This window comes from Symphalangus syndactylus, chromosome 3, assembly GCF_028878055.3.
Source record: "Symphalangus syndactylus isolate Jambi chromosome 3, NHGRI_mSymSyn1-v2.1_pri, whole genome shotgun sequence".
Taxonomy (NCBI): Eukaryota; Metazoa; Chordata; class Mammalia; order Primates; family Hylobatidae; genus Symphalangus; species Symphalangus syndactylus.
In genome coordinates, this window is record NC_072425.2 from 130,804,527 (window position 1) to 130,831,658 (window position 27,132).

General features: G+C 40.7%; 1 protein-coding gene and 1 pseudogene across 24 annotated transcripts in view; both read right to left on the reverse strand.

The window, feature by feature from the left end:
- The window catches only part of USP28 (ubiquitin specific peptidase 28), an 80,312-nt gene continuing 53,180 nt past the window's right edge, over positions 1–27,132 (reverse strand). For 8 of the 24 annotated variants that reach the window (XM_055273184.2, XM_055273183.2, XM_063635312.1 and 5 more), the window contains 15 exons: positions 26,435–26,530; positions 20,497–20,676; positions 18,006–18,214; positions 16,711–16,781; positions 15,109–15,337; positions 11,564–11,755; positions 10,800–10,939; positions 10,455–10,640; positions 8,994–9,089; positions 7,368–7,546; positions 7,150–7,228; positions 6,272–6,351; positions 5,633–5,756; positions 3,943–4,138; positions 1–1,856 (listed from right to left, as the gene is read on the reverse strand). In XM_055273184.2, coding sequence (XP_055129159.1) covers positions 1,681–1,856; positions 3,943–4,138; positions 5,633–5,756; positions 6,272–6,351; positions 7,150–7,228; positions 7,368–7,546; positions 8,994–9,089; positions 10,455–10,640; positions 10,800–10,939; positions 11,564–11,755; positions 15,109–15,337; positions 16,711–16,781; positions 18,006–18,214; positions 20,497–20,676; positions 26,435–26,530 — 2,233 coding nt within the window. In that variant the 3' untranslated portion in view covers positions 1–1,680. The remainder of the gene's footprint in view (positions 1,857–3,942; positions 4,139–5,632; positions 5,757–6,271; positions 6,352–7,149; positions 7,229–7,367; positions 7,547–8,993; positions 9,090–10,454; positions 10,641–10,799; positions 10,940–11,563; positions 11,756–15,108; positions 15,338–16,710; positions 16,782–18,005; positions 18,215–20,496; positions 20,677–26,434; positions 26,531–27,132) is intronic. The other 16 variants (XM_055273193.2, XM_063635310.1, XM_055273192.1 and 13 more) reach the window with 6 other exon arrangements.
- On the reverse strand, positions 22,041–24,735 carry LOC129479677 (interferon-stimulated 20 kDa exonuclease-like 2; annotated as a pseudogene).

The window sequence follows — 27,132 nt, forward strand, 5'->3', positions numbered from 1 at the left end:
CAAAGGTAAAACAAATACTTTTATTGCACATTTATAAAATCTGCATAGTTGTATCAATTTTTTTCCCTTTCATGATTCCATTAATCTTTAAAATTTGGTTAAAACACAATATCCAATCAGAAGCCTTTTAAAAATGATCAACGGGAAGTATTTTTCTCTACATATACATATATATATAGTTTTGCATATGTATGCTGCTTTTTTCTTTCTTTCCTTTTTTTTTTTTTGTACAAACCCACTCCCTTGGCCGGGCGCAGTGGCTCACGCTTGTAATCCCAGCACTTTGGGAGGCCGAGGCAGGCGGATCACGAGGTCAGGAGATCGAGACCACGGCGAAACCCCGTCTCTACTAAAAATACAAAAAAATTGGCCGGGCGTGGTGGCGGGCGCCTGTAGTCCCAGCTACTCGGAGAGGCTGAGGCAGAAGAATGGCGTGAACCTGGGAGGCGGAGCTTGCAGTGAGCCGAGACCGTGCCACTGCACTCCAACCTGGGCAACAGAGCGAGACTCCGTCTCAAAAAAAAAAAAAAAAAAAACCCACTCCCTTACTTTTAAGGGCAAAAAAGAAGGCCGGGTACGGTGGCTTGTCTGCAATCCCAGACTTTGGGAGGCTGAGGCAGGCAGATCACTTGAGGCCAGAGTTAGAGATCAGCCTGGCCAATATGGTGAAACCCCATCTCTACTAAAAATACAGAAATTAGCCAGGTGTGGTGGTGCACGCCTGTAATTCCAGCTATTCGGGAGGCTGAGGCACGAGAATCACTTCAGCCCAGGAGACAGAGTTTGCAGTGAGCTGAGATTGCATCACTGAACACCAGCCTGGGCCACACAGTGAGACTGTCTCAGAAAGGAAAAAAAAAAAAAAAAAAAAAAAGGAGGTGGACCAAAATGGTCTTTGGGCCAGCAGTAGCCCTATTGACTGTTTTTGACAATTTTTAGGTATTTGAAAAATTTACCTAAATGCCTAATAACTATTAATGCATGATCTTCAGTCAAGTTACACAATGCTGTTCTGTCTAAAGTCCTTAATACTTTACTTTCTTTCACTGAGGACTCAGTATGAGGTTTTCTGGTTTACTTAAAGATAGAAAAGAAAGGAGAGAGACAGGTCTCTTTTGACTTTTCAACATCTCACTGCCATCTGACCTTATATTCTACCCACATGTAAAAGGGTGCAGTTCATCAGCAACCCATTTTGTCATCTCCTGGCAAGAGCCAGGCAAGGTTTATATTTCTAATCTCTTGTAGTTAAGAATTTTTAAATGTCAACTGTGTTTGATAACATAACTAGTAGCTGTTCATCTGGTTCAGGTTCTCATGAATCATTCTTCTATTCTGCTGTCAAAAATATTTATGCCTGAAGGATAATTTTAAAAGTGGCAAGAGGCTTAGAAAAGCCTAAGCATTGTTGTAGGTACAAGGCATTTCAGGTCTTCTGGCGTAATTCAACACCTTAATACACTGCTTTCTGCCTTTTCTAGTGAAATAGCTTTTATGATTTTGTACCTAAAAAGTGCAATTTTATTTTCAATCCTTCTTTACCCATGCAGCATGGTTGGGGTCTGAATTGGAATCTTATGTGCCCACCTAATCCTTTTCCCAAGGTGAGCACTATGACAACGAACTCTGTGCAAGAGGCAGGCAGCCAGAAACCAGAATGGGCCTTGAACATGTGGGAGCTTATTTCACTGTCACAGTTGAAACTCCTTGAATTGACTCCATGACAGCTGCAAATCGGCTACATAGGTCATAAGGAGAATTGGGTCGAATAGTTGGAGGCTCCTTCAAGACAATGATTTCTGCAGAAGGATCTAGTAGTCTGGGTAGAAACTCCCCTAGGCACAGCTGCAGATTTTCTGTGGAGGGAAAACAGATGGTTACATATACAGCTAAACAGATTTCTGAGTAAAGGTGAACAAGCCTTCTATTAGCCCCTTACCTAACCTCAAAGGTCAAAGCATTATGCTGGCCAGCTACTAACAAATGATTATTCCTTCAGGCTAAACCAGGAGCAAAGGCAAATAAACCAAACTTTAGCTCACTGCTATATAACACTATATAATTACTTTATTATGAAATGGTCTTCTAACCAATTGTCTTCTTAAAATACAAGGAAGTAGATATGATACTCTAACATAGATATGATGGTAATTATTTTCTTTCAAATGTTTACAATATATCAGTGTATACACACGGTTTTAAATCTGGGGTGTACAGTCTTTTGGCTTCCCTGGGCCACACATGAACCTCACTAACAATAGCTGATGAGGTTAAAAAAAAAAATTCATAATGTTCTAATAAAGTTTAGAAATTTGTGTTGGGCTTCAGTTTGGACAAGCTTGGTCTAAATAAAAACTGAAGAAAGGGAAACACATGGCAACTAGCTATTACAGGATTTTTAAATAAATACTATCAACTTAAACATTTGAACAAGTCAATGGAATATCTTTATATATATATATATATATTTTTTTTTTTTTGAGACAGTCTCACTCTGTCACCCAGGCTGGAGTGCAGTGGTGCAATCTCGGCTCATTGCAAGCTCCGCCTCCCGGGTTCACGCCATTCTCCTGCCTCAGCCTCCCGAGTAGCTGGGACTACAGGCTTCTGCCACCACGCCGGGCTAATTTTTTGTATTTTTAGTAGAGATGGGGTTTCACTGTGTGAGCCAGGATGGTCTCGATCTCCTGACCTCATGATCCGCCCACCTCCGCCTCCCAAAGTGCTGGGATTACAGGCGTGAGCCACTGCGCCCGGCCTTTTTTGTTTGTTTTTTAAAGATAGGGTTTCACTCCAAGCTGGTGTGCAGTGGGTATGATCTTGGGTCACTGTAGCCTCGGCCTCCCAGACTCAAGAAATCCTCTCACCTCAGGCTCCTGAGTAGCTAGGACTACAGGCGCACACCACTGTACCCGGCTAAGTTTTCATTTTTTGTAGAGGCAGGGTCTTGCTATGTTGCCCAGGATGGTCTTGAACTCCTGGGCTCAAGTGAGCCACCCACTTCAGCCTCCCAAAGTGCTGGGATTACAGGTGTTAGCCACTGTGCCCAGCCCCATCAATAGAATAACTTTATGTCAGTGAGAAGCTAACAAAGAGGATTCATATCAGAATATATAACAATTTTCCAAGTCTACTGAACTCACCTAAAAACAATCAGCTTTAGGTTCCCTCCTCAAGATGCTTTAAACAAGCAAGGATATTCCACTAATTAATCTTAAAATCATCATAGTTAATATGTTATATAACTTCAAACCACAGAAAAAATTCGTCAAGGCACCCCTCCCATAACCATACTCTGCATGATTTTTTTTTTTTTTTTTTTTTTTGGATATGGAGTCTCATTCCGTGGCCCAGGCTGAATTGCACTGGTGCTATCTCGGCCCATTGCAAACTCCGCTGCCCAGATTCAAGCGATTCTCCTGCCTCAGCCTCTCGAGTAGCTGGGATTACAGGCGCCCACCACCACACCTAGCTAATTTTTTTATTTTTAGTAGAGATGTGGTTTTGCCTTGTTGGCCCGACTTGGTCTTGAACTCCTGGCCTCAGGTGATCCGCCCACCTCAGCCTCTTAAAGTGCTGGGATTACAGGAGTGAGCCACTGCGCCCAGCCAGATTTTTAAACTATAAAAGAGTTCATCTTTTGGTACATGAGAGAGTAATGGAAGTCTGACATTCCTGGAGAGCAGTGACTTTTTCAAACCAGGCTTGTTGGTTGCCCATGGAGGTGATTTGGCAGTCACGGGGAGGCTAAAGGGAGGTTAAGAGTGGCAGAGGCCCAGGCTCCCTCCTCTTGTTTCAATAGAGCAGATCCATTTTTAATTTACTTATATGCTAGAAGGTTCCAATTCCTTAAAAAGGTTTGGCAACCAGTGCTATCAAGTGAGAACACTGCAATTTCTAGAATTCTCAAAACCTTAGAATATTATTAGCAAGAGCATATACCTGCAATATCTTGCCCAAGGTAAGAGCACCAATGGTTTCTCATGACCTCAATGGCATCCAGGTCATCCTTGGAAATGTCATTATTAATGATAAGGTGAATGCAGGGGATGATCAGTTCATTCATCACATTAATGCCCTCAGTTACAGAGTGATCATCATTTGTTTCAAAGAGAGAAGCTGCTTTGGCATTCAGCTCCTACAGATAAAAGGTAGAATTAGGTGGGAAAAAGTCTGAAAAAGATAAATATCTCTTTAATAACAGTCTAAACAAGTGGTTCCCAAACTTTACTGCATATTGGATGTACTTAGGGATCTTTAAAAACTACTGATGCCCGGTTCCCACTTGTGATATGATGATTTAATTAGTGTTTAGATGACCGGGACATTGGGATTTTATGAAAGCTCCCAAAGTGATTCTAATGCAGCAAAGTTTATGACCCACTGGCCTAAACTTGTAAGTCAAGGTCATGCTTAACACCTGTTTCAACCAAAGACCTGTTCACTGGTTCTCTATCTCCTCTGAGCATCAGAATCACCTGCAGAAGACACACTGATGCCCAGGGCCCTTCCCAGGGATTCTGGTTTCAGTGTCTAGGGAGAGGCCTGAGCTTCACGACTGTCTGAAAGCTCCCTATATGATTCTGATGCACACTAGGGGTTGGGACTCAATAATGGAAAGAGTCTAAATCCCTATAATTGCATTACTTCAGAAGCTGAGTAGGATATTCAAAATGTCAATCTATTTGGTGATTTAAAATATAAAAACATGGCTCTAATAAAATTCAGATCCATCAAACCAACCAGATCCCTTTTCAGTTTCAAAGTGGCTCTGCCACACCTATAACTAATACAGATGTCAAAGTATAAAGCAGAAAATAAAGCTATTGAGTATATGTCATGACTTAATCTCACCCATTCGGTATGAACAAGGCCAAGGCAGTGGTAGAAATATTGGCCTGACTTTTGTGAAGGGCAAATTTGCTGGGTATTGGTGAAAACACACACAAGCCCACACTCTGAAGGCAGGCCACCCCTTTACAGTTCTCTGAAGGACACACATCACATAAACCCCTGGGGAGGCAAGGGAATGTAGGTCTGCCTTTCCATGTAGTTACACAGTGCAAATCAGGCCAGGAGAGAGTTAGTCTTCACTAGTATATGACAATGATGTTATCAGAACAGCAGGACCAATTCTTACAGTTCCTACCTTTATTTAAAAAAAAATGGAGTGTCAGAAGTCACTACAACTTTAAGTCTACCAGCTTAAATGTGAACATGGAAAAAATGCTGCATTCCTTCCACACACATTTATTACATGCTTCCTACATGACAGGCACAGAGGAAATGGCTGAGTGAGAAAAGGATCTGTGCTCGAGGAATTTACAACCTAGTAGGGAAAGCAATGTGATAAAATCCATAATGCAGGCATACATGAAGGGCACACAGAGGGATGACTGATTCTCATCTTAACTTCTATCAGTTATCATTGAAGAAGAATGACATTCACTAAAAGTAACTGAAAAAAAAACACCTGTTCCAATGTAAAACTGTTCATGAGAATTGGTGGGGGAGGGAGGAATCTACAACCTGCTGGAGATAGTCTGTTTTGAAAGCCATGTACTTTCCTGCCTTCAAGGAGCAGAGGTAAACAACAAAAAAAAAACCTTAAGGCTTTACAAACAGTACAAACCAGAAGGCATTTTCTTCGGTATAAAGCAATCACAGATTCTTTGACCCCCCGGCGGGGCCCCTTCATCAGCAAGGCAGCATTGCTCTGGTAGGCATATACCAGGTAGGAAAGTGCCTCTTGGTACCTTAGAAAAATGGGAGACAAACAACAGCTGAGTGCTCTTTTACTAAAATCTAGGGCTCAGACCTCACTTCTCCCCATTTCAAGAATCTACTTGGCTGCAATTATGAACAAGTGAAGGGCCAAAGACCACAGCCAGTCTCAGCTCTTCTACAAATTGGCCTAGCCATCCAAAGCAAATATGAAACTTCCCTAGGCCTCAGTTTTTCCCATCTCTAAAACAAGGAATGCTCATTAGGGTCCATGTCAACTCAAAAATTCATTTTCTGAGTTCATCTTCATTGATCACAAAGACAGCCTGGCACAATATGTCTCTCAGCTAATACATCTCATCATGTGAAGGATGAAAAACCATGTGTGATATTTAGAGCAAAAGAGAAGCACTGCAAGAGAAGAGGCACAATAGTGTATGTGACAAGGGAGGTTATGCATGGCTGTGACTCTTAGTATTCTCAGGTAGGCATCTATAGAGAACAGCATCCTGACTAATAATCTTGGTAAAATAAAAGGCCAACATACTTTCCTTTTTGATAGAGTTCTAGGCCTGTTAGGAGATACACAGACACTTTTCGGAACAAACTATAATCTTCATGCCACTTCTGAAAAAGAATGACGATTATTAATAATTATGATCATAATAAATTGTTAGTGTCCTTTCCATCTAAGTTTTAAATTCATTACAAATATTTACTGAGCACATCTGGCTAGCCACAAAAATAACAAACAAAAGCTTTCAGATAAAAACCTACTCAATGTTTAAAATAAAAGTCTACCATTGACCTTAATTTTCAATGTTCTGTTGTTCCTTTCACTTGAGTAACAGAAGTATTTGTTTCCTACGAGCTTTGGATTTTATCCTAATTTCTAACAGCTATGTCAAAGATATTCAGCTCTAGCTTAAGTGAATGACCTCTTTAGGACTGGTAAAACCATCCAGATATTGAAAATACGGAAGCACACGGACATTTCTAGTCATACAGAGCAAGTTCAAGTTCAGTAAGTGTGGTGAATACACCTTGAGTGGTACATAACATTGTTTTACATAGGATGCAATTGAAAACATGTGTAGCTATGTATTTTAATGCATATTTTTAAAACTGTATCATTTAAAACAAACCAAAAGCATGATTTCAAGAATTTTATTGCCTAGGACAAGGCTAAAATAGGTATTTAAGGGAAGTGAAGTGTTGACTCACTCTAATTGAAGAATGAAAATACAGAGACCTACTATTCTAAGGGCAAGAAAATATCATTTATCCATTCTTTAGCAAGATTTTGGGGGGAAAGTGGGAGAACAAGTCAGTTTGTGATAGCACAAAATTGTTCATTTTGCCTCAGGTACCATTTACCTCAGGAATTAATATTTTTGCTCTACAGACTTGAAGGAAATACTTTACCTTGTACTCTTCCATATTCATGTCATCTGGACCAATTTCCTTCAGTTTCGCTTGAGCCACCTTCATAATGCTGATTGATCTGTGTGGAACAAAGTTCAGAAAGCTGGGACAAAGTTCAGAAAGCAATGAAAAGGCACAGGGCAAAACTTCCCCAACAGAAGAGTTGGTCTAGCCCAACCCAGACCAAAGAGGGATTCACCTGAATATTCTCTTCTCACCTTTCATCATAGCTAAGATTTTTATCTGCAAACTGTTCCAGAAGGGTTCGTTCTACTACCCTTTTGGGTGCTTCATTTTGGAAAAAGTAGACAAGGACATGCTGAAGTCGAGGATCACTGTGAGAGGTGGGGGTCTCTTTGGCAAGCTGATAGAGCCTGGAGTATTCTTCATGGAATGCCTATTAAGGGCAGAATCAATAGTTAGAAAATAGTGTGCTGTGGGCTTCTGCACACAGAAATTGATGCCTAGGAGCTAGGCAGTCTCTTAACTCTAAAAAGACTTCTAAAAAATTCTTATCGAGGAATTACAAAAACAACTATGGAATTTTTAAGTTTCTTGCATTTCATAAGGGATAAAACTCTTTTAGCATTCTGGCACCAAAAACATACTTTTTTTTTTTTTTTGAGACAGAGTATCACTTTGTCACCCAGGCTGGAGTGGAGTAACATGATCACAGCTCAATGCAGCCCTGAACTCCTGGACTCAGGTGATCCTCCCACCTCAGCCTCCCAAGTAGCTGGGACTACAGGCATATACCACCATGCCTAGTTAATTTTTGTATTTTTGATAGAGATGGGGTTTCACCATGTTGCCCAGGCTGGTCTCGAACTCCTGAGCTCAAGCCATCCACCCACCTTGGCCTCCCAAAGTGCTGGGATTACAGGCATGATCCACTGCACCCTGCCTACTGTACTCTTAAGAAATTCAGTTTTCTCATAAAGTTCTCAGAAAAACAAATATTTAGTTTTAATTGTTATAAAAGGCAGATCCTTGCATGTCAATGACTTAAACTTTAAGCATCTATACAAATGCAAGTTTACTCACGTATTTTTAAAAACATGGCCTGCTTTGTTATGGCCTCAAAATTACAAAGGCACAATCTAACTCAGTGTTACTAACAGACAACTCCTAACAACGACAATGAAAAGCCCTCCAGGCTAGGTGTCACAGAGAACGTTACTGCTAGCCAAGGCTGGATTAGGGTCAAGAGAAGAGAAGTGAACAGCTTGTTCATCATTTGATCAGGAAACGGAGTTTCATATTTCACTTCACAGAAGACTTTTTTTTATTTTTTGGAGACAGGGTCTCACTCTGTCACCCAGACTGGAATGCAGTGGCACAGTCATGGTTCACTGCAGCCTTGAACACCTGGGGCTCAAGTGATCCTCATGCCTCAGCCTCCAAATTAGCTGGGACTACAGGTATGTGCTACCATGCCCAGCTAATTAAAAAAAAAAAAAAATTCCTTAGTAGAGATGGAGGTCTCACTATGTTGACCAGGCTGGTTTTGAACTCCTGGCTTCAAGCAAGCCTCCCTCCTGGGCCTCCCAAAGTGCTAAATTACAGGTGTGAGCCACTGTGCCCAGTCCTTTTTTTTTTTTTTTTTAAGAGATGGGATCTTGTTATGTTGCCCAGGCTGGAGTGCGGTAGTGCAATCACAGTACATTTCAGCCTCCAACTCCTGAGCTCAAGTGAGCCTCTACTTCAGCTTCCTGAGTAGCTGGGACTACATGCACACACCACCACACCCAGCCTTAATCCCATTTTTTCCCTTCTTATAGAATTATTTCCCCAATATTATGATGCCTGTATTGTAAGAATTAGAATTTTAAAAACAGAGATACCTTAATCAGCCCTGCTTCAGACCCATCTCGGTCAAAGGTCTGACGGGCTTTAGCTATGGCCAGGATGACCCCTTGCATGGCAGGGCTCAGCATCACCTACCACAAGGGGGCACAAAACACAGAGAGAAAGGAGAGAAGAAAGGTTCAGCAGAAGACTGTATGAAAGCAGGCTGAACAGAGTGCTAAAGGGCAGCAGAGCAGTGTGCTCTTTGGCCAGCATGTATTGCAAGCTGAGTTTCACACACCCATCCCTATGTGCACCCACCGCCTCTGTCCTTCTATATAATGTCAACACCCTGCCCAAGACAAGCTATTCCTACACTATATGTTCTAATTTAGTAGGATGAAGAAAGATTTATGCCTAAAAATATCTCCCAATATGGCACTGCTGAAGAATTAAGTTAAATTATAGTTCTCAGAGGGGAAGTGTCTAAGGTCAGAATTCCAATTTAGTTCTGTACTTTGGGTGTGTATCTTAAACACACAAATACTTTAGAGTTTTACTAGGATGAACAGTACATTTAAAATAGTCTGGAAACTAGCGACTATACAAATATGACTCCATAAAGTGAAAACTTTTCAAGGATTTTTTTTTGGGGGTAGGGGAGACAGAGTCTCGCTCTGTCGCCCAGGCTGGAGTGCAATGGCGCGATCTCAGCTCACTGCAACCTCCGCCTTCCAGGTTCAAGCAGTTCTCCTGCCTCAGCCTCCCAAGTAGTGGGATTATAGGTGTACGCCACCATGCCCAGCTAATTTTTGTATTTTTAGTAGAGACAGGTTTCACCATGTTGGCCAGGCTGGTCTTGAACTCCCGACCTCAGGTGATACACCCACCTTGGCCTCCCAAAAGGCTGGGATTACAGGCGTGAGCCTCTGTGCCCAGCCTGATGTCAATGATTTTTTTTTTTTTTTTAATACTCCACAGAAAAAAAGTAGAAATCAGAGAGACAGAATTCATTATTGTTTATGTGCAGTGCAACTGAAGAGGAGACAGACAACAAATAACTTGGGATTCTACAGCTTCTTCCTAAAGCTTTAGAATTAAAAATAACTTCAATCCACATTTGTTTAGCTCACTGGACAACTGAAAAATTTATATCTGGAGGTAAAACAATGGACTAATATCCAAAAAAAAGATTCCCTACTTTAAATTAGAAGGCAATCTTTTGTCCATAATACCAAAAAGGGAACTTAATTTTACTTTTCTGAGCAATCTAGACTCTGCAGTGGCCCCATTAAGTATAAGCCTGGGTAGATATACATATGCTGGGAGTGCTATACAATAGAAACATGGCTATCTTTTAAATAATGGTAACTAAGGTCAAAACCAAATAGGCTTTCTTGACAATCATTTTTTGCAATGAGAAAATATCAGCTATTAGCAGATACCTTAATATAGTCACAAGAGAAGGAAATATAAGACTGACAACAAACAACTATATCCTGCACTCATCTCTGTACCTCCTCATCATATCCATCTGCATCAGATCTAACCAGAATCCTTCCCACACTGGGAATCTCGACTTCAGAGACCTCAGAATTAGGCTGGGCAGTAGACTCTGCATCATTAGCCTTTGGGGGCTGTTCTGACTGCTCTGCAAGGTTTGTTTCCTGGGGCATGGGCTTCTTGGGTTCAGCTTCTTTAAGCTGTGGCAGCAGAGTGGGGAAAAAGAGTAAGAAAAAACAGGAGAAATAAAAAGGGGTTGGTTAAATGCAGCAGAGACACAGAATAATAGAAATGTGAGAAAACTGACCATTGCTGCTGAAAGCCCGGCTCTCCTGAATTTGGGCTTCCCAGTCACTCACCTTACTCAGCGCCACTTCTACACCGCTCTTCTCATAGGCACGGGCTGTGTTTGCAATAGCCTGGGCAGTTTGCTCCTTTACAATCACAGCATGCTCAGATGACAAGCAGCGAACCCCATGAGAAGAGGCTACTGAAGGCTCTGATAAAGAATTGTACAAAGGTCTTAGCATCTAATGATAAATAGTCTAGAACGCTCAGATAAAAAGCAAGCAGAATGTATACAGTTTAATATATAACCCTGTTAACATAGCTTTCTACAAAGCCTATGCAGATTTTCCCTAGAAATTAGTAACTATAAGAAATGGCTAATTCAGCAAGAACTCTATTGATAAAGTCTGTAAACCTTGAAGCCACTGATAAGTCTGTAAAATTTAATGCACTCCCAACTTTGTCATATCTCTATCCATTAAGAAAGCTTTCTACAAACAAGCATCTTTTAGGAAGATCACCTTTGGAGAATGGTTTTCATAAAGTCTACCTACTAATCCTATCACAGTTTCTCCCATAACCTGGGAAATAAGCAAAACTATATACACAGTGAAGGTCACAGGTAGTTAGTCTTTCTGATACTGCTTCTGTTCATCAGAAATCACATTCTAATGCCACAATTCATTCCATCAGGTTGTACCTGGCATACCAACTGTATATGAAATATACTGTGAAGACTGCGGCATCACCTAGCCAGCTGAAGGGTATAGGGCTGGCTAGGGGAGTACAGCATGAGATGTTACTGGATCACTGGCATAAATGCCTTCTCAGATACCTTGTGATGTAGAGAAGTCCTGTGATGAGGAGTTGGTGGAGGACTCCATTTGAGGGATTTTGCAAGACTGCTCTTCTTCCCACTCCTCTACTTCCTGCTCAAACCGCCAGTTATCCTCCTGAATGTAATGCTTGAGTTCCACAGATAGGGCTTCCACTTCTGACATTTGATCTGATTCATTTGGGACTGCCTCTGAGGAAAAGCAAAGATAGAGTTAAAAGGTCACAAGGAACCAAAGCATCCTTTTTAGAAAAGAAGAAAGCAGGGTATTTCATCTTTATCTTACTTCTAATTAAAAATACATACACATAGAATCCATCAGAAATGCAGGCTGAGTATCTCTTATCCAAAATGCTTGGGACTAGAAGTGTTTCGGACTTCAAATTTTTTTCAGATTTTAGAAAATCTGCACCATTACAGTTGAGCATCCCAAATCCTAAAATCTAACATCTGAAATTCAAAATGCTCCAGTGAGCATTCCCTTTCAGCATCATGTAATGAAAAAGGTTCATAAAGTTTTGTGGAATTTGGAGAATTTGGGATTTTGGATATTCACATGTGGGATGCTCAACCTGTATGGACAATGTTAAGGGCAACAATTGATAACAGTGCCTGACATTTAGTAGGCACTCATTAAACATCTGCTAAGTGAATGAATAATACAGAGTTAAAGATAGGGAAAGTGGGCCGGGTGCAGTGGCTCACGCCTGTAATCCCAGCACTTTGGGAGGCCAAGGCAGGCAGATCACTTGAGGTAGGAGTTCAAGACCAGCCTGGCTAACATGGTGAAACCCTGTCTCTACTAAAAAAAAACACAAAAATTAGCCAAGCGTGGTGGCGCATGCCTGTAATCCCAGCTACTCAGGAGGCTGAAGTGGGAGAATCGCTTGAACCTGGGAGGCAGAGGTTGCAGTAAGTTGAGGTTGCGCCACTGCACTCCAGCCTGGGAGACAGAGTGAGACTCCATCTCAAAAAAAAAAAAAAAAAAAAAAGATTTGGAAACTGGTCACTGTCAATCACTAGATATACCAATCATTTCAGGGAATTTCAGAAAATCATTAGAGCCAATAAAAATTTCAAGCTAAACAGTTTTATCAATTTAACTACTGCATTTGGTGGATAAGAATGTCCATTTCAAAAAGGTTAGAGATGAATTTCAAGACATTTATACCATTAACTTTCACACAATTAAGTACTATGAGAAAGCAATTTGATACAATGGTGAAATGGTCAATAATACCTGGCTTTAATGGCAAGGATATCAATGACATATTAAATTTCATTTTCTAATCCTGTGACCAAAACAATTAAAAAAAAAAAAAAGTCTATAGCAGATTAACACATTCACTTACTGGTTGCCATTAATCAGCCTTTTTACTAAGCAAATGACAGTTTCCACTTGTTTGTTTCTACAATATAAAAATAAACCATGCATGCAATAACAAGGCTCCTATATACTACCAACAGCTAGTACATTCAAGCAGCTATTCATTCCTTCACAGCATAAATATACAATTGTGAAGATACCGTTCAATGATCATTCTCTCCATTCCCTAATCCCCAACCACACTAGCAAATCAGACAGATAACATACTGCCTGGACAGAACGCCTTACATGTTTGTTTTTTTGAGACAGAGTCTCACTCTGTTGCCCAGGCTGGGTGCAGTGGCACGATCTCAGCTCACTGCAACCTTTGCCTCCCAGGTTCAAGTGATTCTCCTGCCTCAGCCTCCCAAGTAGGTGGGATTACAGGTGTATACCACCATGCATGGCTAATTTTTGTATTTTTAGTAGACACAGGGTTTTACCATGTTGGCCAGGCTGGTCTTCAACTCCCGGCCTCAAGTGATCCGCCCGCCTCGGCCTCCCAAAGTAGTGGGATTACAGGCATGAGCCACCATGCCGGGGCGATGTTTTCTTACTTACACCACACAGTAAAGTTTGAATACTAAAGGCAAAAGCTTTCTATTATCTTACTTATACAATGCTCATCATAAGACCTCTCATGGAGGATGTGAAAGAGAGAGAGAATAATGTAAATTGAAAACACCACAGAATTTGGAGAATTGTATTTGAATTTTGGGACTGCCATTTATTTACTGACTATGTGATTAGTCAGCTTTAGAACCTCTTGGAATCTGTTATCCAGCTGGAAAATGAAGATGACATTTTCTAACTCCTTCCCTCCTTTTCACATTTGTAAGTTCTTGGAGAAATAAAAGTTTGAAAGCATGCTTTAAGGAGTAATATAAATGATAATTATTACTGCTCTCTGCATGAGTAGTAGTATTATGAAAACCGTGAAACTATTCAGGCAAATACACCTGTAAAATTTAGTTATTCTGGGCCAGGCTCAGTGGCCCACAACTGTAATCCCAGCACTCTGAGAGGCTGAAGCGGGTGGATCACCTGAGGTCAGGAGTTCAAGACCAGCCTGGCCAAGATGATGAAACCCCGTTTCTACTAAAAATACAAAAATCAGCTCGGCATGGTAGTGGGCACCTGTAATTCCAGCTACTTGCGAGACTGAGGCAGGAGAATCACTTGAACCCGGCAGGCGGAGGTTGCAGTGAGCTGAGATTGCGCCATTGCACTCCAGCCTGGGCAACAGAGCAAGACTCTGTCTCAAAAGAAAAAGAAAGGAAAAAATTTAGTTATTCTCCAAAGGGTGCAAAAATATATGTACTATCAGCACCCTAAGATGGGGCAAGAAAAAAAAAAAAGATGTCACTAAAAACAACAACAACTAGCCGGGCGCGGCGGCTCACGCTTGTAATCCCAGCACTTTGGGAGGCCGAGGCAGGCGGATCACGAGGTCAGGAGATCGCGACCACAGTGAAACCCCGTCTCTACTAAAAATACAAAAAGTTAGCCGGGCGTGGTGGCGGGCGCCTGTAGTCCCAGCTACTCGGAGAGGCTGAGGCAGGAGAATGGCGTGAACCCGGGAGGCGGAGCTTGCAGTGAGCCGAGATGCGCCACTGCACTCCAGCCTGGGCGACAGAGTGAGACTCCGCCTCAAAAAAAAACAACAACAACAACAACAACAACAACAACTAGAGAATTAAGTCTATCTACGGGAGGAAAGATTAGTAAATTTTTAAAATATGTATATTCCACACAATGAGTTATTATATAGCTGTTAAACAGAATGAGTTAAATTCTTTTTCTAAAAATATAGAGATTGCTAAATACTCGATTAACGAAAAAAGTTCAGAGTTGAATGGAAAAATAATCCATTTGGGGAAAAGGGGGAGGGGAAGATACAGATAAATAGAATCTAGCATATGTATACAATGTGTGTTGAAGACTACATAAGAAACCTAACATTGTATACTTGTTGGGGAGTGGGACCCATGGTCAAGGAAGGAAGTAGTAAAGCAAACTTGTTTTTCCTTTTCATTTCCTTTTATACTGTCTATATCTTTTAAATCTATTATTATAAAATAGGAAGTTGTAAATTTTTTAAAAAGCAGTACAAGACCGTTCTCCTTCCTGAGCAGTACAGATTTTCCCCAATCTATAGATTCTGCCAAGATATTTTTACCTGCATTGAAGTAGGGTAGTTTGTCATTAATGTACATCAGACAGTAAGCACTAACATTTCTCAGGCCTCCATAGGAATCTCTTTCAACTTCTTCCCAGGAAGATTCGGTAACAGAGATGTCATTGTACTTGAGCCAGCTCTGTCGGGGTTGATTATAGATATAGGCCCAGTAGTGTCCAGCATTTGCTTGCCCTTCATGAACAAGAACTGCATGCAAGCGATAAGGCACCTGTAAGTCAGAATGTACATTCTCCAGTCAGGTGAAGAAAAGTAATCTGATAAAGTTTAGGTTATTAAGAAATGACTATTTATGATGTGATTAATATGGGGTTCATATTAAAACATCTTGTTGATTCACGATGAAGTCCACAAAAACACAGCCTTGGAATTGATTAATTATGTCTCAGTTCCCAAATCTTGAAAACCAGATCGCTGAACTACATGACCTCTCTGAAGACTCTTTCAACTCTAAACTCCTCAGATCTAAAACCAAATATAACCTAAACATATGCATCCTTCTAATTCAAAACCCTGTTTAATCTAAAAATAGAATCACCTTGACCACTCATGCTGAAAATGCTTAGCATATTGCTACAAAGGTTAGCAGCTATTTTGTTCCATGCCTATTTTATTTGGCACCAAAATTTAAGTTAACATATTTAACTCAGCCACATGCTTCTTAGAGTTGTGATCACTTATCTATCTGGAGTGAAGACCTTTTTAATGACATACTTGTTTGTTACAACATTTGAAAAGCACATTTGTATATTTTCAATATGGAGAAAATAGAGCAATGCTTAAATGCTAACTAAATACTGGTAAAAGAGATGAAAGTCAGTCACAGAATCAAATTAAATTTACACTTACTTTGACCTATTTTAACTACTGGTGAAGATTTTTGAATTAACACAAAAGAAAAAATGGGGAAGCCTGAGTTTTACATGGTGCATTCCTGTTAAGCAATGGGACTGTGCCTCAGTGCCATTCTACAAACAGGGCTCTCCTCCTATAGCCATTCTGCCCATTCCAGTCATTCACACAGAAGCCACTGAAAGTCCATGCCCCTAACCAGAATAGGTTCAGAGACACTCCTGGAGGCTCTTTACCCCTCCATTCCCAGAATTTATTCTAACAAATGCTCCTGTGGATAGTTAAGAATTTCTGTCCTAACTCTCTTTTGGAATTTATTATTACAGAAATAGAGTTTGAAAGCATGTTGTTAAATTAAAGATCCTGAAGAATCATGCAACTTTGGGAAAGAAAGGATAACTGTTCTCTAGTTCAGTTTTTCCCACTGCACTACTTAAAGTACCATTTTGTGAGTAATTTTTATTAGTATCTGACAGCAAACCTTTCTACAATATGAAAAAATTCCATGTGGCAGAATTCAAACAAGTATGTGTTAGGTCCTGTTGTTGGTAAAAGGTATATTGCTTTCTTTAGCCTAAAATAAAGAAACAGAACAACATCAATTTATATCTTAAGTTTATTCTTATATCTTAGGGGGATTCCCATTGGGTTTAAAAGAAAACTATCAAATTTTATTTTTGTATCTACCATTAGCACATGCTTTGACTACTTTCCCATCAATTTTCATTCTACCTGACGAAGGAGAGGATCGCAGTACATCTGTTCAATAGTCTGAGTAGTACTTGCAATACAATTCTTTAAATCTGTTTGGAAAAAGAAAAACAAAGGCTTCATTAAAATGATCTCATTCTATGTCACATAGGCTACTTCAACTAAGCAAAAAATATTGCTAGGGTCCTAATGATTTCACCTTCCATCTATGAACCACGAAACAGTATACAGTTTTAAAGCATCTAGTACTTTAGGTTATGACGGCTTTTAGTTCAATATAATTATATTAAGGTTTTTAAAAATTATTTTTTATAATTGGCACCAAAATTTCTCAAAGAGTAAGCTGTTTAGGAAAAGATCTTAATGGGTCACTTGGCTGTAAAATGTATGCCTCAGATAGGATCTGAAATGAGAAAGCAGAACAAAGCGTAAGGCTAAATTTCTCTGAATAGGAATCCGGGAAGAATCTGGAATTTCCATCATCTTTTTGTTCCCTAGACAAAAGGAGAAAGCAAAATGGGTAAGGCTAGTCTGAGTAATATGGGCAATGAGGTCAAAGGGCTTTTTAAGAATACAATGCTGAATAATCCAATTTTACATTGTGCATACTGCTCAAATACTCTGCCTCATTAACCTTCAGTAAAGCATGCTTCATATAGAAAAGACTGAAGAGTAGAAGCCCAGAAAAGCTAAATGCTAAATCTGGGTCAGCTTAAGCTGGAGTTCAGATAATCTACCACAGAAATAGAAATCAGCAGATGCAAAAAAATCTCAGCAAAGGTGATCATTTCCCAGAAATTTTGAGGCGGAGATCTTTCCATATCTGTGTAATAGGGGTGTGTGAGCCAAGCTTACAGGGCACTAAAAGTGCAAAAGAAGTCATAATTACCATGTCAAAATTCAAAAGCATGGGCGGGGGTAGTGGCTCACACCTGTAATCCCAGCACTTTGGGAGGCCAAGGCAGGCAGATAGGTTTAGCTCAGGAGTTTAAGACCAGCCTGACCAACATGGTGAAACCCTATCTCTACTTAAAAAAAAAAAAAATCAGCCAGGTGTGGTGGTACATGCCTGTAAGCCCAGCTACTTGGGAGGCTGAGGCAAGAAAATCACCTGAACCCGGAAGGCGGAGGTTGCAGTGAGCTGAGATTGCACCACTGCACTCCAGCCTGGGTGATAGAGTGAGACTCCATCTCGGCAGGGGGGCAATTCTGTAGCATGTACAGTAATGTCAGGAAGTGTACCGAGGTGCTTAACCTCCAAATAGTCAAAAAACAGAAAAGGCAAAGAGTAACTGACAAGTTTTAAAAGAGCCAACCTTGTATATCTTGTTCAATCTCACTCCTCCACCTCTGAAGACAGGTCTTAACAAAATTTATCTCCTCATCTGTGACTGTTCGTGGAGCTGGCTGTGAAGGCATTTCCATGGAAGACCGAGAAGATGTCAGTGGTTTAGACTTGTGTAAAGAATCTTCAGGAGAAGAAAAGGTACTTTCAACATCCTGAGAAGAGCTTTCTGTACTTGTACTGAGGAAGACAAAAATCATGCTCATATGATAATTTCCAAAAGATACCTTGGCCTAAATTATGTACTTTGGAAAGCAAGATGCTATATGAAAAAGTACAGGTATTGAGCAAGCATTAACTCTATAAAGGTACGGAGCCAACCTTTTCCTCTATCATCTCATGTACCACAACTGGCCTGTGAGGTAGATACTTTTCTATCCCTATTTTACCAACTGCAAGCCTAAGGTTTAAATAAATTAAGCAACATGCCCAAGTTCACCAAGCTAGAAGGTAATGAAAATGAATCCAAAGCCAGATCGGCCAGAGTCTTTAGCTCATGTTCTCTGATCACTGATTATTCCTTCCCATGAGGATGGGAAGAGAAGGAAAATGGAAAAGAGAAGACTAGGCCTGGAAGAATCAAGGAATCAACTATAGAGTTTACAAGATGAAGCCAACTAAAGTGACACTATCCTTCCTGGAACAAAATACACAGAAGCAAGAAAAAGGAAGCATCAGCTGAACACACAACTCACAGGAATACACACCAGGTGACACCTTGGAGAGTTCTGAGAGAAGGGCTTCAAGTCAAACAATCCTAGCTCTACTACTTTAGCTAAATACCCAAGGAAAAAAGTATTAATATCTCATCTACAAAAACATAAATGCTAAATTCTTTATGTCTTTTCTGTAAACTAACAGAGAACAAAGCATATAAAGTAAATGTTAATTTCTCTATTGTCAAAGTAAAACTGCAGGTCAACAAACCAGCAGGAATATAAAATAAGCTTCTAATTGTAGTTAGGTTTCTCTTTTACACCAAAGCTGAAAATATAAACTTCCTTTACTTTGACTTTGAAAAAAAACTCTCACTCCTGCCGGATGTGGTGGCTCACGCCTGTAATCCCAGCACTTTGGGAGGCTGAGGTGGGCAAATCACGAGGTCAAGAGATCAAGACCATCCTGGCCAACATGGTGAAACCCCATCTCTACTAAAAATACAAAACTCAGCTGGGCGTGGTGGCACGCCTGTAGTCCTAGCTACTTGGGAGGCTGAGGGCAGGAGAATCGCTTGAACCCAGAAGGCGGAGGCTGCAGTGAGCTGAGATCACGCCACTTTACTCCAGCCTGGTGACAGAGTGAGATTCCATCTCAAAAAAAAAAAAAAAAAAAAAAAAACAAAAACCCTCACTCCCTCCTCCTCACTCTCTCACATGCACAAAATAATGGAAATCTCTTTTCCCTAAGGTCCATACTTACGGAAAAATAAGCCCAACAAGAGAACAGATATCTCAGTTTCAGAGGAGATTACACACATACACCTCCCTGTAATTTTTAAATCTAATACCAAGCACTATTATTTTATTTGATTAAATAGCCTGCCGAACCACTTTTAAAAAATTAAAACTATTTACATTTCATAATATACATAAAAAGATTCTATTTTTAAAAAAATTAAAAACTCTAAGTAGAATATAAAAAGTGAAAGAGCAGCCCCACTCCTATCCCCAGACTCATGTCACTCCTTATAGATAATCATTCTTGACATTTGGTATGTTCTATCCAAATAAGCATTTCTATGCATACATGGATGAATAAACATTAATACGTGGGGTGGTGGGGGGGATGTGTTGGGGAGAATAGTTAAGATTTTTTGACAAAAAAGTCTAACTTTTTATTGAGTATTAGTGTTTTTATTAGCCAGGTAACACATATCAAATGTCCCAGCTACCTTTCATGGCTCCTCTAGGCAATAAAGATTGTTGCACATGACTGGATGGAATAAAATCAGAGGGCTCCTGTGACTTTGCCTCCTTCTGTCTCTACTAGAGAAACCCCTCTAGGCTGTCCTCTTATTTCTAGCCAGTTCTTTTTCAAGTACTAATTTTCTATTCAAGAGTAAGTCTCTCTTTCTTTGATGTTTCTTAGTCATGCATACTTCAAGTGTGGGAGCATGAGATGTTTTGGAAGAGCAGGGCTTGAGGTTTCCTCTGAGAACGGCCTTTAATGGCAGCTGGCTTGTAGTTCAAAACAAGGCGCCACTGGGAGGAGCCTGAACACTATCCCGAACAGTTCGAGAAGCCTCTGAAATAACCCAACAATTCTACGGATAAGACAAATGCACTGGTGGGCCCACTCCCACCCAAGCGACAGTCTTAAAGACAAAACCCTTCCCCTTAAGACAAAGAGCTCACAGCTCCTGTGCTCTTATAGGTGAGTGTGAATCAGGTATAAAGATGGTGCATAGTTTAAATTATACCAGAAAAACAATACATACCATTTTAAAAAAATGTTTTCATTACCTTTCCTTGGATGTCTGGTCAGAAACCGGGCAGTGCACTGAAGAAAGTGGTAATGTCATGTGTGTGTCACTTTCAGGTGGACAGCTTTCTGAGGCAGGTTTTGTACTAGCAAATTCAATAACATATTTCAGCATGTCCGGGAGCGGGAACCGAGCTGGGCCTGAGCCATATTTCACATACCTAAGTGACAAAGACAGTGGTATTCTACTGCCCAAGTCTGTTTTGTATTTTAAGAGTTGCTGACAAAAGATCTGTTTATCACAGGGAGTCAATGGAAAGGCTTATTCCTAGAGGCTATACAATATTTAATAGGGTCCTCAAACAATCTATAGGGTAAAAATTCTCTAACTACAAAACTAAAAATTGCCAACAATCTGAAGTTTTATATCTGGCAGGAAACATTTCGAATGGGCTGCTAATCAAAGTCATGCCAGTTACACTTTCTCATGATGTCATATTACATTTAGGCTTTGGTCATTTATTTAATGTATTTTTTATTTTTATTTTTATTTTTTATTTTTTTTGAGACAGAGTCTCCCTCTGTTGCCCAGGCTGGAGTGCAGTGACACTATCTTGGCACATTGCAAGCTCCGCCTCCTGGGTTCACACCATTCTCCTGCCTCAGCCTCCCCAGTAGCTGGTACTACAGGCACCTGCCACCACGCCCGGCTAATTTTTTTGTATTTTTAGTAGAGACAGGGTTTCACCATATTAGCCAGGATGGTCTCGATCTCCTGACCTCGTGATCCGCCCACCTCGGCCTCCCAAAGTGCTGGGATTACAGGTGTGAGCCACCGTGCCTGGCAATTTTTAAGTCATCATTTTACAACTTTAATTCTTCCCAGGTTTGCTGCATTTTAATACAATACTTACACTAAATCCCAAGAAAATTTTTTCTTTAAGAAACTTATCTTCAATTTTATGACATAACAATTTTCAGCTGGGCATGGTGACTCATGGCTGTAATTCCAGTACTCGGGGAGGCCAAGGGGGTAGATGCCTTGAGGCCAAGGAATTCAAGACCAGCCTAGGCAACATGACAAAACCCCGTCTCCACAAAAAATGAAAAAAATTAGCTAGGCATGATGGCATACCCCTGTAGTCCCAGCTCCTTGGGAGTCTGAGGCAGGAGGATCGCTTGAGCCTGGGAGGTTGAGGCTGCAGTGAGCCAAAATCATGCCACTGTGCTCCAGCCTGAGTGACAGAGTGAGCCTCTGTCTCAAAAAAAAAAAAAACAAAACAAAACACCAAAAAAAAAAGAAGATAAGACATAATCATTTTCATCTACTGAAATCCTTTATACAACTTTTAGGACCAACTACTTCATACAATGTACGCCTCTATCAGTTTAGTAGAATCAGAGCAAAAGTGGTTTAAAAAAAAGATGTCTATACTATATACAAGAAATTCAATTTTCAAAAATATATCAAGGTTCTCTTACAGAAGAAATAGTGAGCATCTTTATTCTTTTTTTTTTTTTTTTTCTGAGACAGTCTCATTGTCACCCAGGCTGGAGTGCAGTGGCACGATCTCGGCTTACTGCAACCTCTGCCTCCTGGGTTCAAGCAACTGTCCTGCCTCAGCCTCCCGAGTAGCTGGGACTACAGGTGTGCGGTGCCACGCCCAGCTAATTTTTATATTTTTAGTAGAGACAGGGTTTTGCTATGTCAGCCAAGCTGCTCTCGAACTCCTGATCTCAACTGATCCACCCACCTCAGCCTCCCAAAGTGCTGGGATTACAGGCATGAGCCACTGTGCCTGGCCAACATTTTTATTCTTAAACTGTAAAAGTAATGCATGTACCAGGTACAAAAATTCAAATACAAAAAAGTATAAAACGGACCATAAAAGTCATCTACCTCCATCTCAGTTCTACCACCTAATGGTATCCATTAACAGTTTCTTTTATATTTTCCCAGGACTGTGTCACACATATACAAGCAGGTATATATAACCTTAAAAAAAAAAATCGGAAATTTATAATCATTTTATTTTTTCCATTATAAAAATGTATCAAGGGAATAATTAGAGTTTTTAGGGGCTTGGTTTACCAAGATAAAGACTAAAAACAATTATTTATTTATTTATTTATTTATTTATGAGACAGAGTTTTGCTCTTGTTGCCCAGCTGGGGTGCAATGGCGTGATCTCGGCTCACTGCAACCTCCGCCTCCCGGGTTCAAGTGATTCTCCTACCTCAGCCTCCCGAGTAGCTAGGATTACAGGCATGCACCACCACGCTTGGCTAATTTGTGTTTTTAGTAGAGACGGGGTTTCACCATGTTGGTCAGGCGGGTCTGGAACTCCTGACCTCAAGTGATCCACCGCGCCCGGCCAGACTAAAAACCATTAACCCATTTATGCGTAGTGTTCCATTATTGGAATGCTAAGCTTGTGGGAGTTAATATCCTACTGCTCAAGGTCATTGCCAAGGTCTTATTTTTCACCAAAAAAATTTGCAACCTCCAGCATAAATGAGTTAGAAACACTTTACAAATGCTTTTTTAACCTACCAACTGGGACCTATATGAAATAAATCCTCTATCACCTTAGGAAAGAGACTGCTTTCCTAAATCAGAAAAGTTGACTTCCAAGCTACTGTCTTACCTCCACTGCCTTAGAACCCTAAGGAGAACTAAACCTCACCTGCGATGGCACCTCTGGCAGTCAAGTAGGAAGAACGAGCAATGTCCTGAAACAGGCTAGATGCAGACTGTGAGCCAAAAGCAGAGGCTGTGTTAGGAATGGGACCATATAATTTATTATCAAACCAGGATACTTCTGAGAGTGAAAGAAGGTGCTGTTAATTACTCAAGAAGAAGAGGCACAAAATGAGCCATATAGCCACTCCAGTGATCAGGCATTTTGGGAAACTACATTTCCCAGTATGCCCTGTCCCTTGAAATTCAAAATGCTTCATTGGCACAGAGCACCCTGGGACCTGGGTATAGCACCATGTAAGAGGTAAAAGACACAGGGCTCGTTCTGACATGGAGGCGCCTTCCTTCCATGGGACACTTAACTAGACACAGGACATAACACCAAAGATGGAATTTCAATGGATATTAAATCTAGAGTAGAACCTTTCTCCTGCCAACAATTTTAGCTTCCAAAGATGTGGAACTAGTTGAGATGTCCACTGGTCCACTGCCCTATTTCTCCTGGTGCTGCTTCTGACTCCCCCACATCACCAACATCCCCATTGTCACCAGTCTTTCAGGGAATTCTGGGCAAGGTGTTCTTCTCACTTGAGTTCAACCAATTTGTATAGCTCCACGGTGGCCTGGGTGTCTTCCACAGAGGAATGCCTATTTTCCCAACCCAGATGTCCCAATTCAGCAGACTCTTGATGAGATGCTTCAAAGACATGGTGACATTCACTGGGCAATCAGCCTTCCAGTCGGGGAGGAGAAGGGGGATATGGGAGTTGTCACTGGTGAGGGGCTTGGGATGAAAGTACCGGGGCTTTGAAGTCATTGTGGATGGCATGTCCACCACCATCTTCCCTGTATCTTCAAGATATGCCACGAGCAATCTTGAAGAGCATGGCATTCACCATGTGCTGCTTCTGGACACCACTCCACCTGGTCTGACAGTCCACAGTGTGGCCGGGGAGAAGGATGTACTTGTCATGAAGCGCATCTCCACTGTAGCTGACAGTGCTACATGGAACCAAGAAAGTAACATGCCCCTTGGGTCCTGTGTCCAGCATCTCACAGTCAAGCGCCACTATTCTTCCTTGGCAACTTCTGGGATGCTCCAAAGCATTTATTTTGAGTGAGCTTGGGTAGAGTTCTGTGGGGCGCTGACCTGACAGGATTTGTTCTGGGGGCCTTTCTTCTGGGAGTGGGTCGGGTGGCTGTTACTCTGTAGAAGGGCACCTCCAGCAAATCTACTTAGCTGCAACAAAATCAGCATTCTTTGAAGGGGCAGGGGACAGCCAAGACACTGCAGCTTTCCTGTCCAGGGACTCTTCTGACACACTGCTGGAGGCAGCTGCCTTCTTTTCTGGGAAGGCAGGGGTCTTCCAAGTGCCATGCACCCTAGGGGTTTCTTCTTTCTTTGGAGGTTCTGATTGCAACTTGGGTGTCTTGCTAGGGGGCTGGTTCTTTTTATTGAGAAAGACTCTCTGTTCCAAAAGTTGCCATTTCTTAACAAAATTTGGTGCTTGGCAGTTCCTTCTAATGCCTTTTTGGGAGCAGGTTCCACCAAATCCAGATTGAGGAGTCAGATAGACATGGGGACAGTGGGTGGTGGAGGGTGTGAGGGTGGGGTGGGGGAGTGGGGGAATACGTTCCCTGGCCCCTCTAGCCTCATGAAGGTACAACTCGAAGGTCTCATTTTATTTTAAAACAAAAGTATTATCATGCTAAGGAAAATGCTCCTATACTCTATTTTAAAATCCAGAATACTCTGTTGTCTCCTGGTAAATTGGTATTTTTGAACTATAAAACATCAGGTATTCTCGTTTCTTTTATGTTGTTGTGAAGAGATGGGGTCTCTTATGTTGTTGTGAAGAGATAGGGGCCAGGCACGGTGGCTCACGCCTATAATCCCAGCACTTTGTGAGGCCGAGGCAGGTGGATCATGAGGTCAGGAGTTCAAGACCAGCCTGGCCAACATGGTGAAACCTTGTCTCTACTAAAAATACAAAATGAGCCGGGCATGGTGGCACATGCCTGTAATCCCAGCTACTCTGGAGGCTGATGCAGAAGAATCGCTTGAACCCAGGAGGCAGAGGTTGCAGCGAGCTCAGATTGTGCCACTGCACTCCAGCCTGGGAAACAAAGCGACACTCCATCTTAAAAAAAAAAAAAAAAAGAGAGAGAGAGATGGGGTCTTGCTAAGTTGCACAGGCTGGTCTCAAACTCCTGAGCACAGGCAATCCTCTTGCCTCAGCCTCCCATATAGCTGGGATTATAGGCACATGATACCTCATCCAACTGGTATGGTTGATTCTATAAAAATAATTTAAAATTTCTAGCCTTACACAGTATCACTAAAACTTAAAGGTTTAGTAAAATACTGCCAGACTTAAGAGTCCTGAAAATCACTTCCAGGACAGTATTTGAGGAACTGGTTTTCAGCTTAAGTCTCTATTAAGGGAGACAAATGACTAGTCACAATACATCTTGTATAAGCTCTTCTGGAGTGAGAGTGGAAGCTACAGTGGTAGTGGTGGGAGTACAGTGCAGGGTCCATCTTAGGCCTGGTAAAGAAAGTGTTGCCCTTCAAGGAAATTAATGGCCTAATAAGGGAGTAGGTGGAAGTGGGGTGGTCATAGAAAGAAAACTGTTAAGTGGATAAAGGGAGGAGAAGCTATTGACTGTGTATGGGATCTCTTTCTTAAGCGCAAAATCAACGGGATCTATCTAGACAAGAAAGAAATTAAACTGACTCCTAAGGAAATTACAGAAAATCATTCCACAGAAATAGTATAAAACCAACAATCAAAAAAGTGAAAATTCCTCCGAAAGAGAAAGAACTTTGTACGTATCAGAAATATCAGCCCTTTTAATCAGTTAGCACTGCTCTAGGTAGAAAAGCACTGTTTTTTATCGTTCTTAGACACTTCGAAACTGCTTTTCCAAAAGTGGACGGCACCATCGTGACACCTGCTTCTCTCATGTTTGTGAAAAAGATGGCAAGAGGAGTAGAAAAAAAGTCTATAAAATCAGAACTCAGGTTCTCCTTGGTACACTGTAGTAACTAACTGTGTGACTCTGAGTCACTTAAGTAGTCTGGGACTATTATTTACCCCCATGAATAATACTAGCTGATCTTGAAGACTGCTTCACACTTACACAAAAAATTTTCTTAGCTATTTTATAAAATATTCTAGTTAATATTTAAACGTTGAGTTAATTTTTAAAGAAAAACAAATTATCTATTTTTAATATTCTTTTACATTTCTAAGCATGAAGGTGTCCAAACTCACCTTTCCAATTTTTGCTGCAGAATTTTTATTTCCTCCTTCAACTTTCGAATACACTCTCTCTTATTTCGAATAAGCTCCTTGCTCCTGTACATGTACCTAAGTAAATAATCCCATAAACACAATTTATATTATAAAACATTAATGACATAAAGTCTCAATAAACTAAAGATTCAAGGAAACTTCTTCAATCAGATATAGGGCATCTATGAAAAACATACGGCTGATAGCATACTCAAGGTTAAAACTGATGCATTCCCCCTAAAACCAGGAACAAGGATACCCACTCTTGCTACTTCTATTAAATATTTAACTGAAGATACAACCAATGCAATAAAGTAAGAAAAACAATGAAAGGCATGCAGATAGTAAAGAATGAAGTAAAGCTGCCTTTTAGTTCCACATGATGTAAGTATGCAGAAAATCTTAAGGAACCTAAAAAAATACATCAGAACTAATAAGTGAGTTTAGTAAAGTCGAAGGACACAAAATCAATTTAAAAAAAGAAAACAAATCAACTGCAATTCTATACACTTGTAAAGAACAAATGAAAAATGAAATTAAAAGCAGGAATTAGAGATAAATTTAATCAAACATGTGCAAGACCTGTACACTACAAATTTACAAAACACTGTTGTGTTGAGAGATATTAATAAGGACTTAAATAAATCTCTATTAACTTATTTAATAAATGGAGCTAT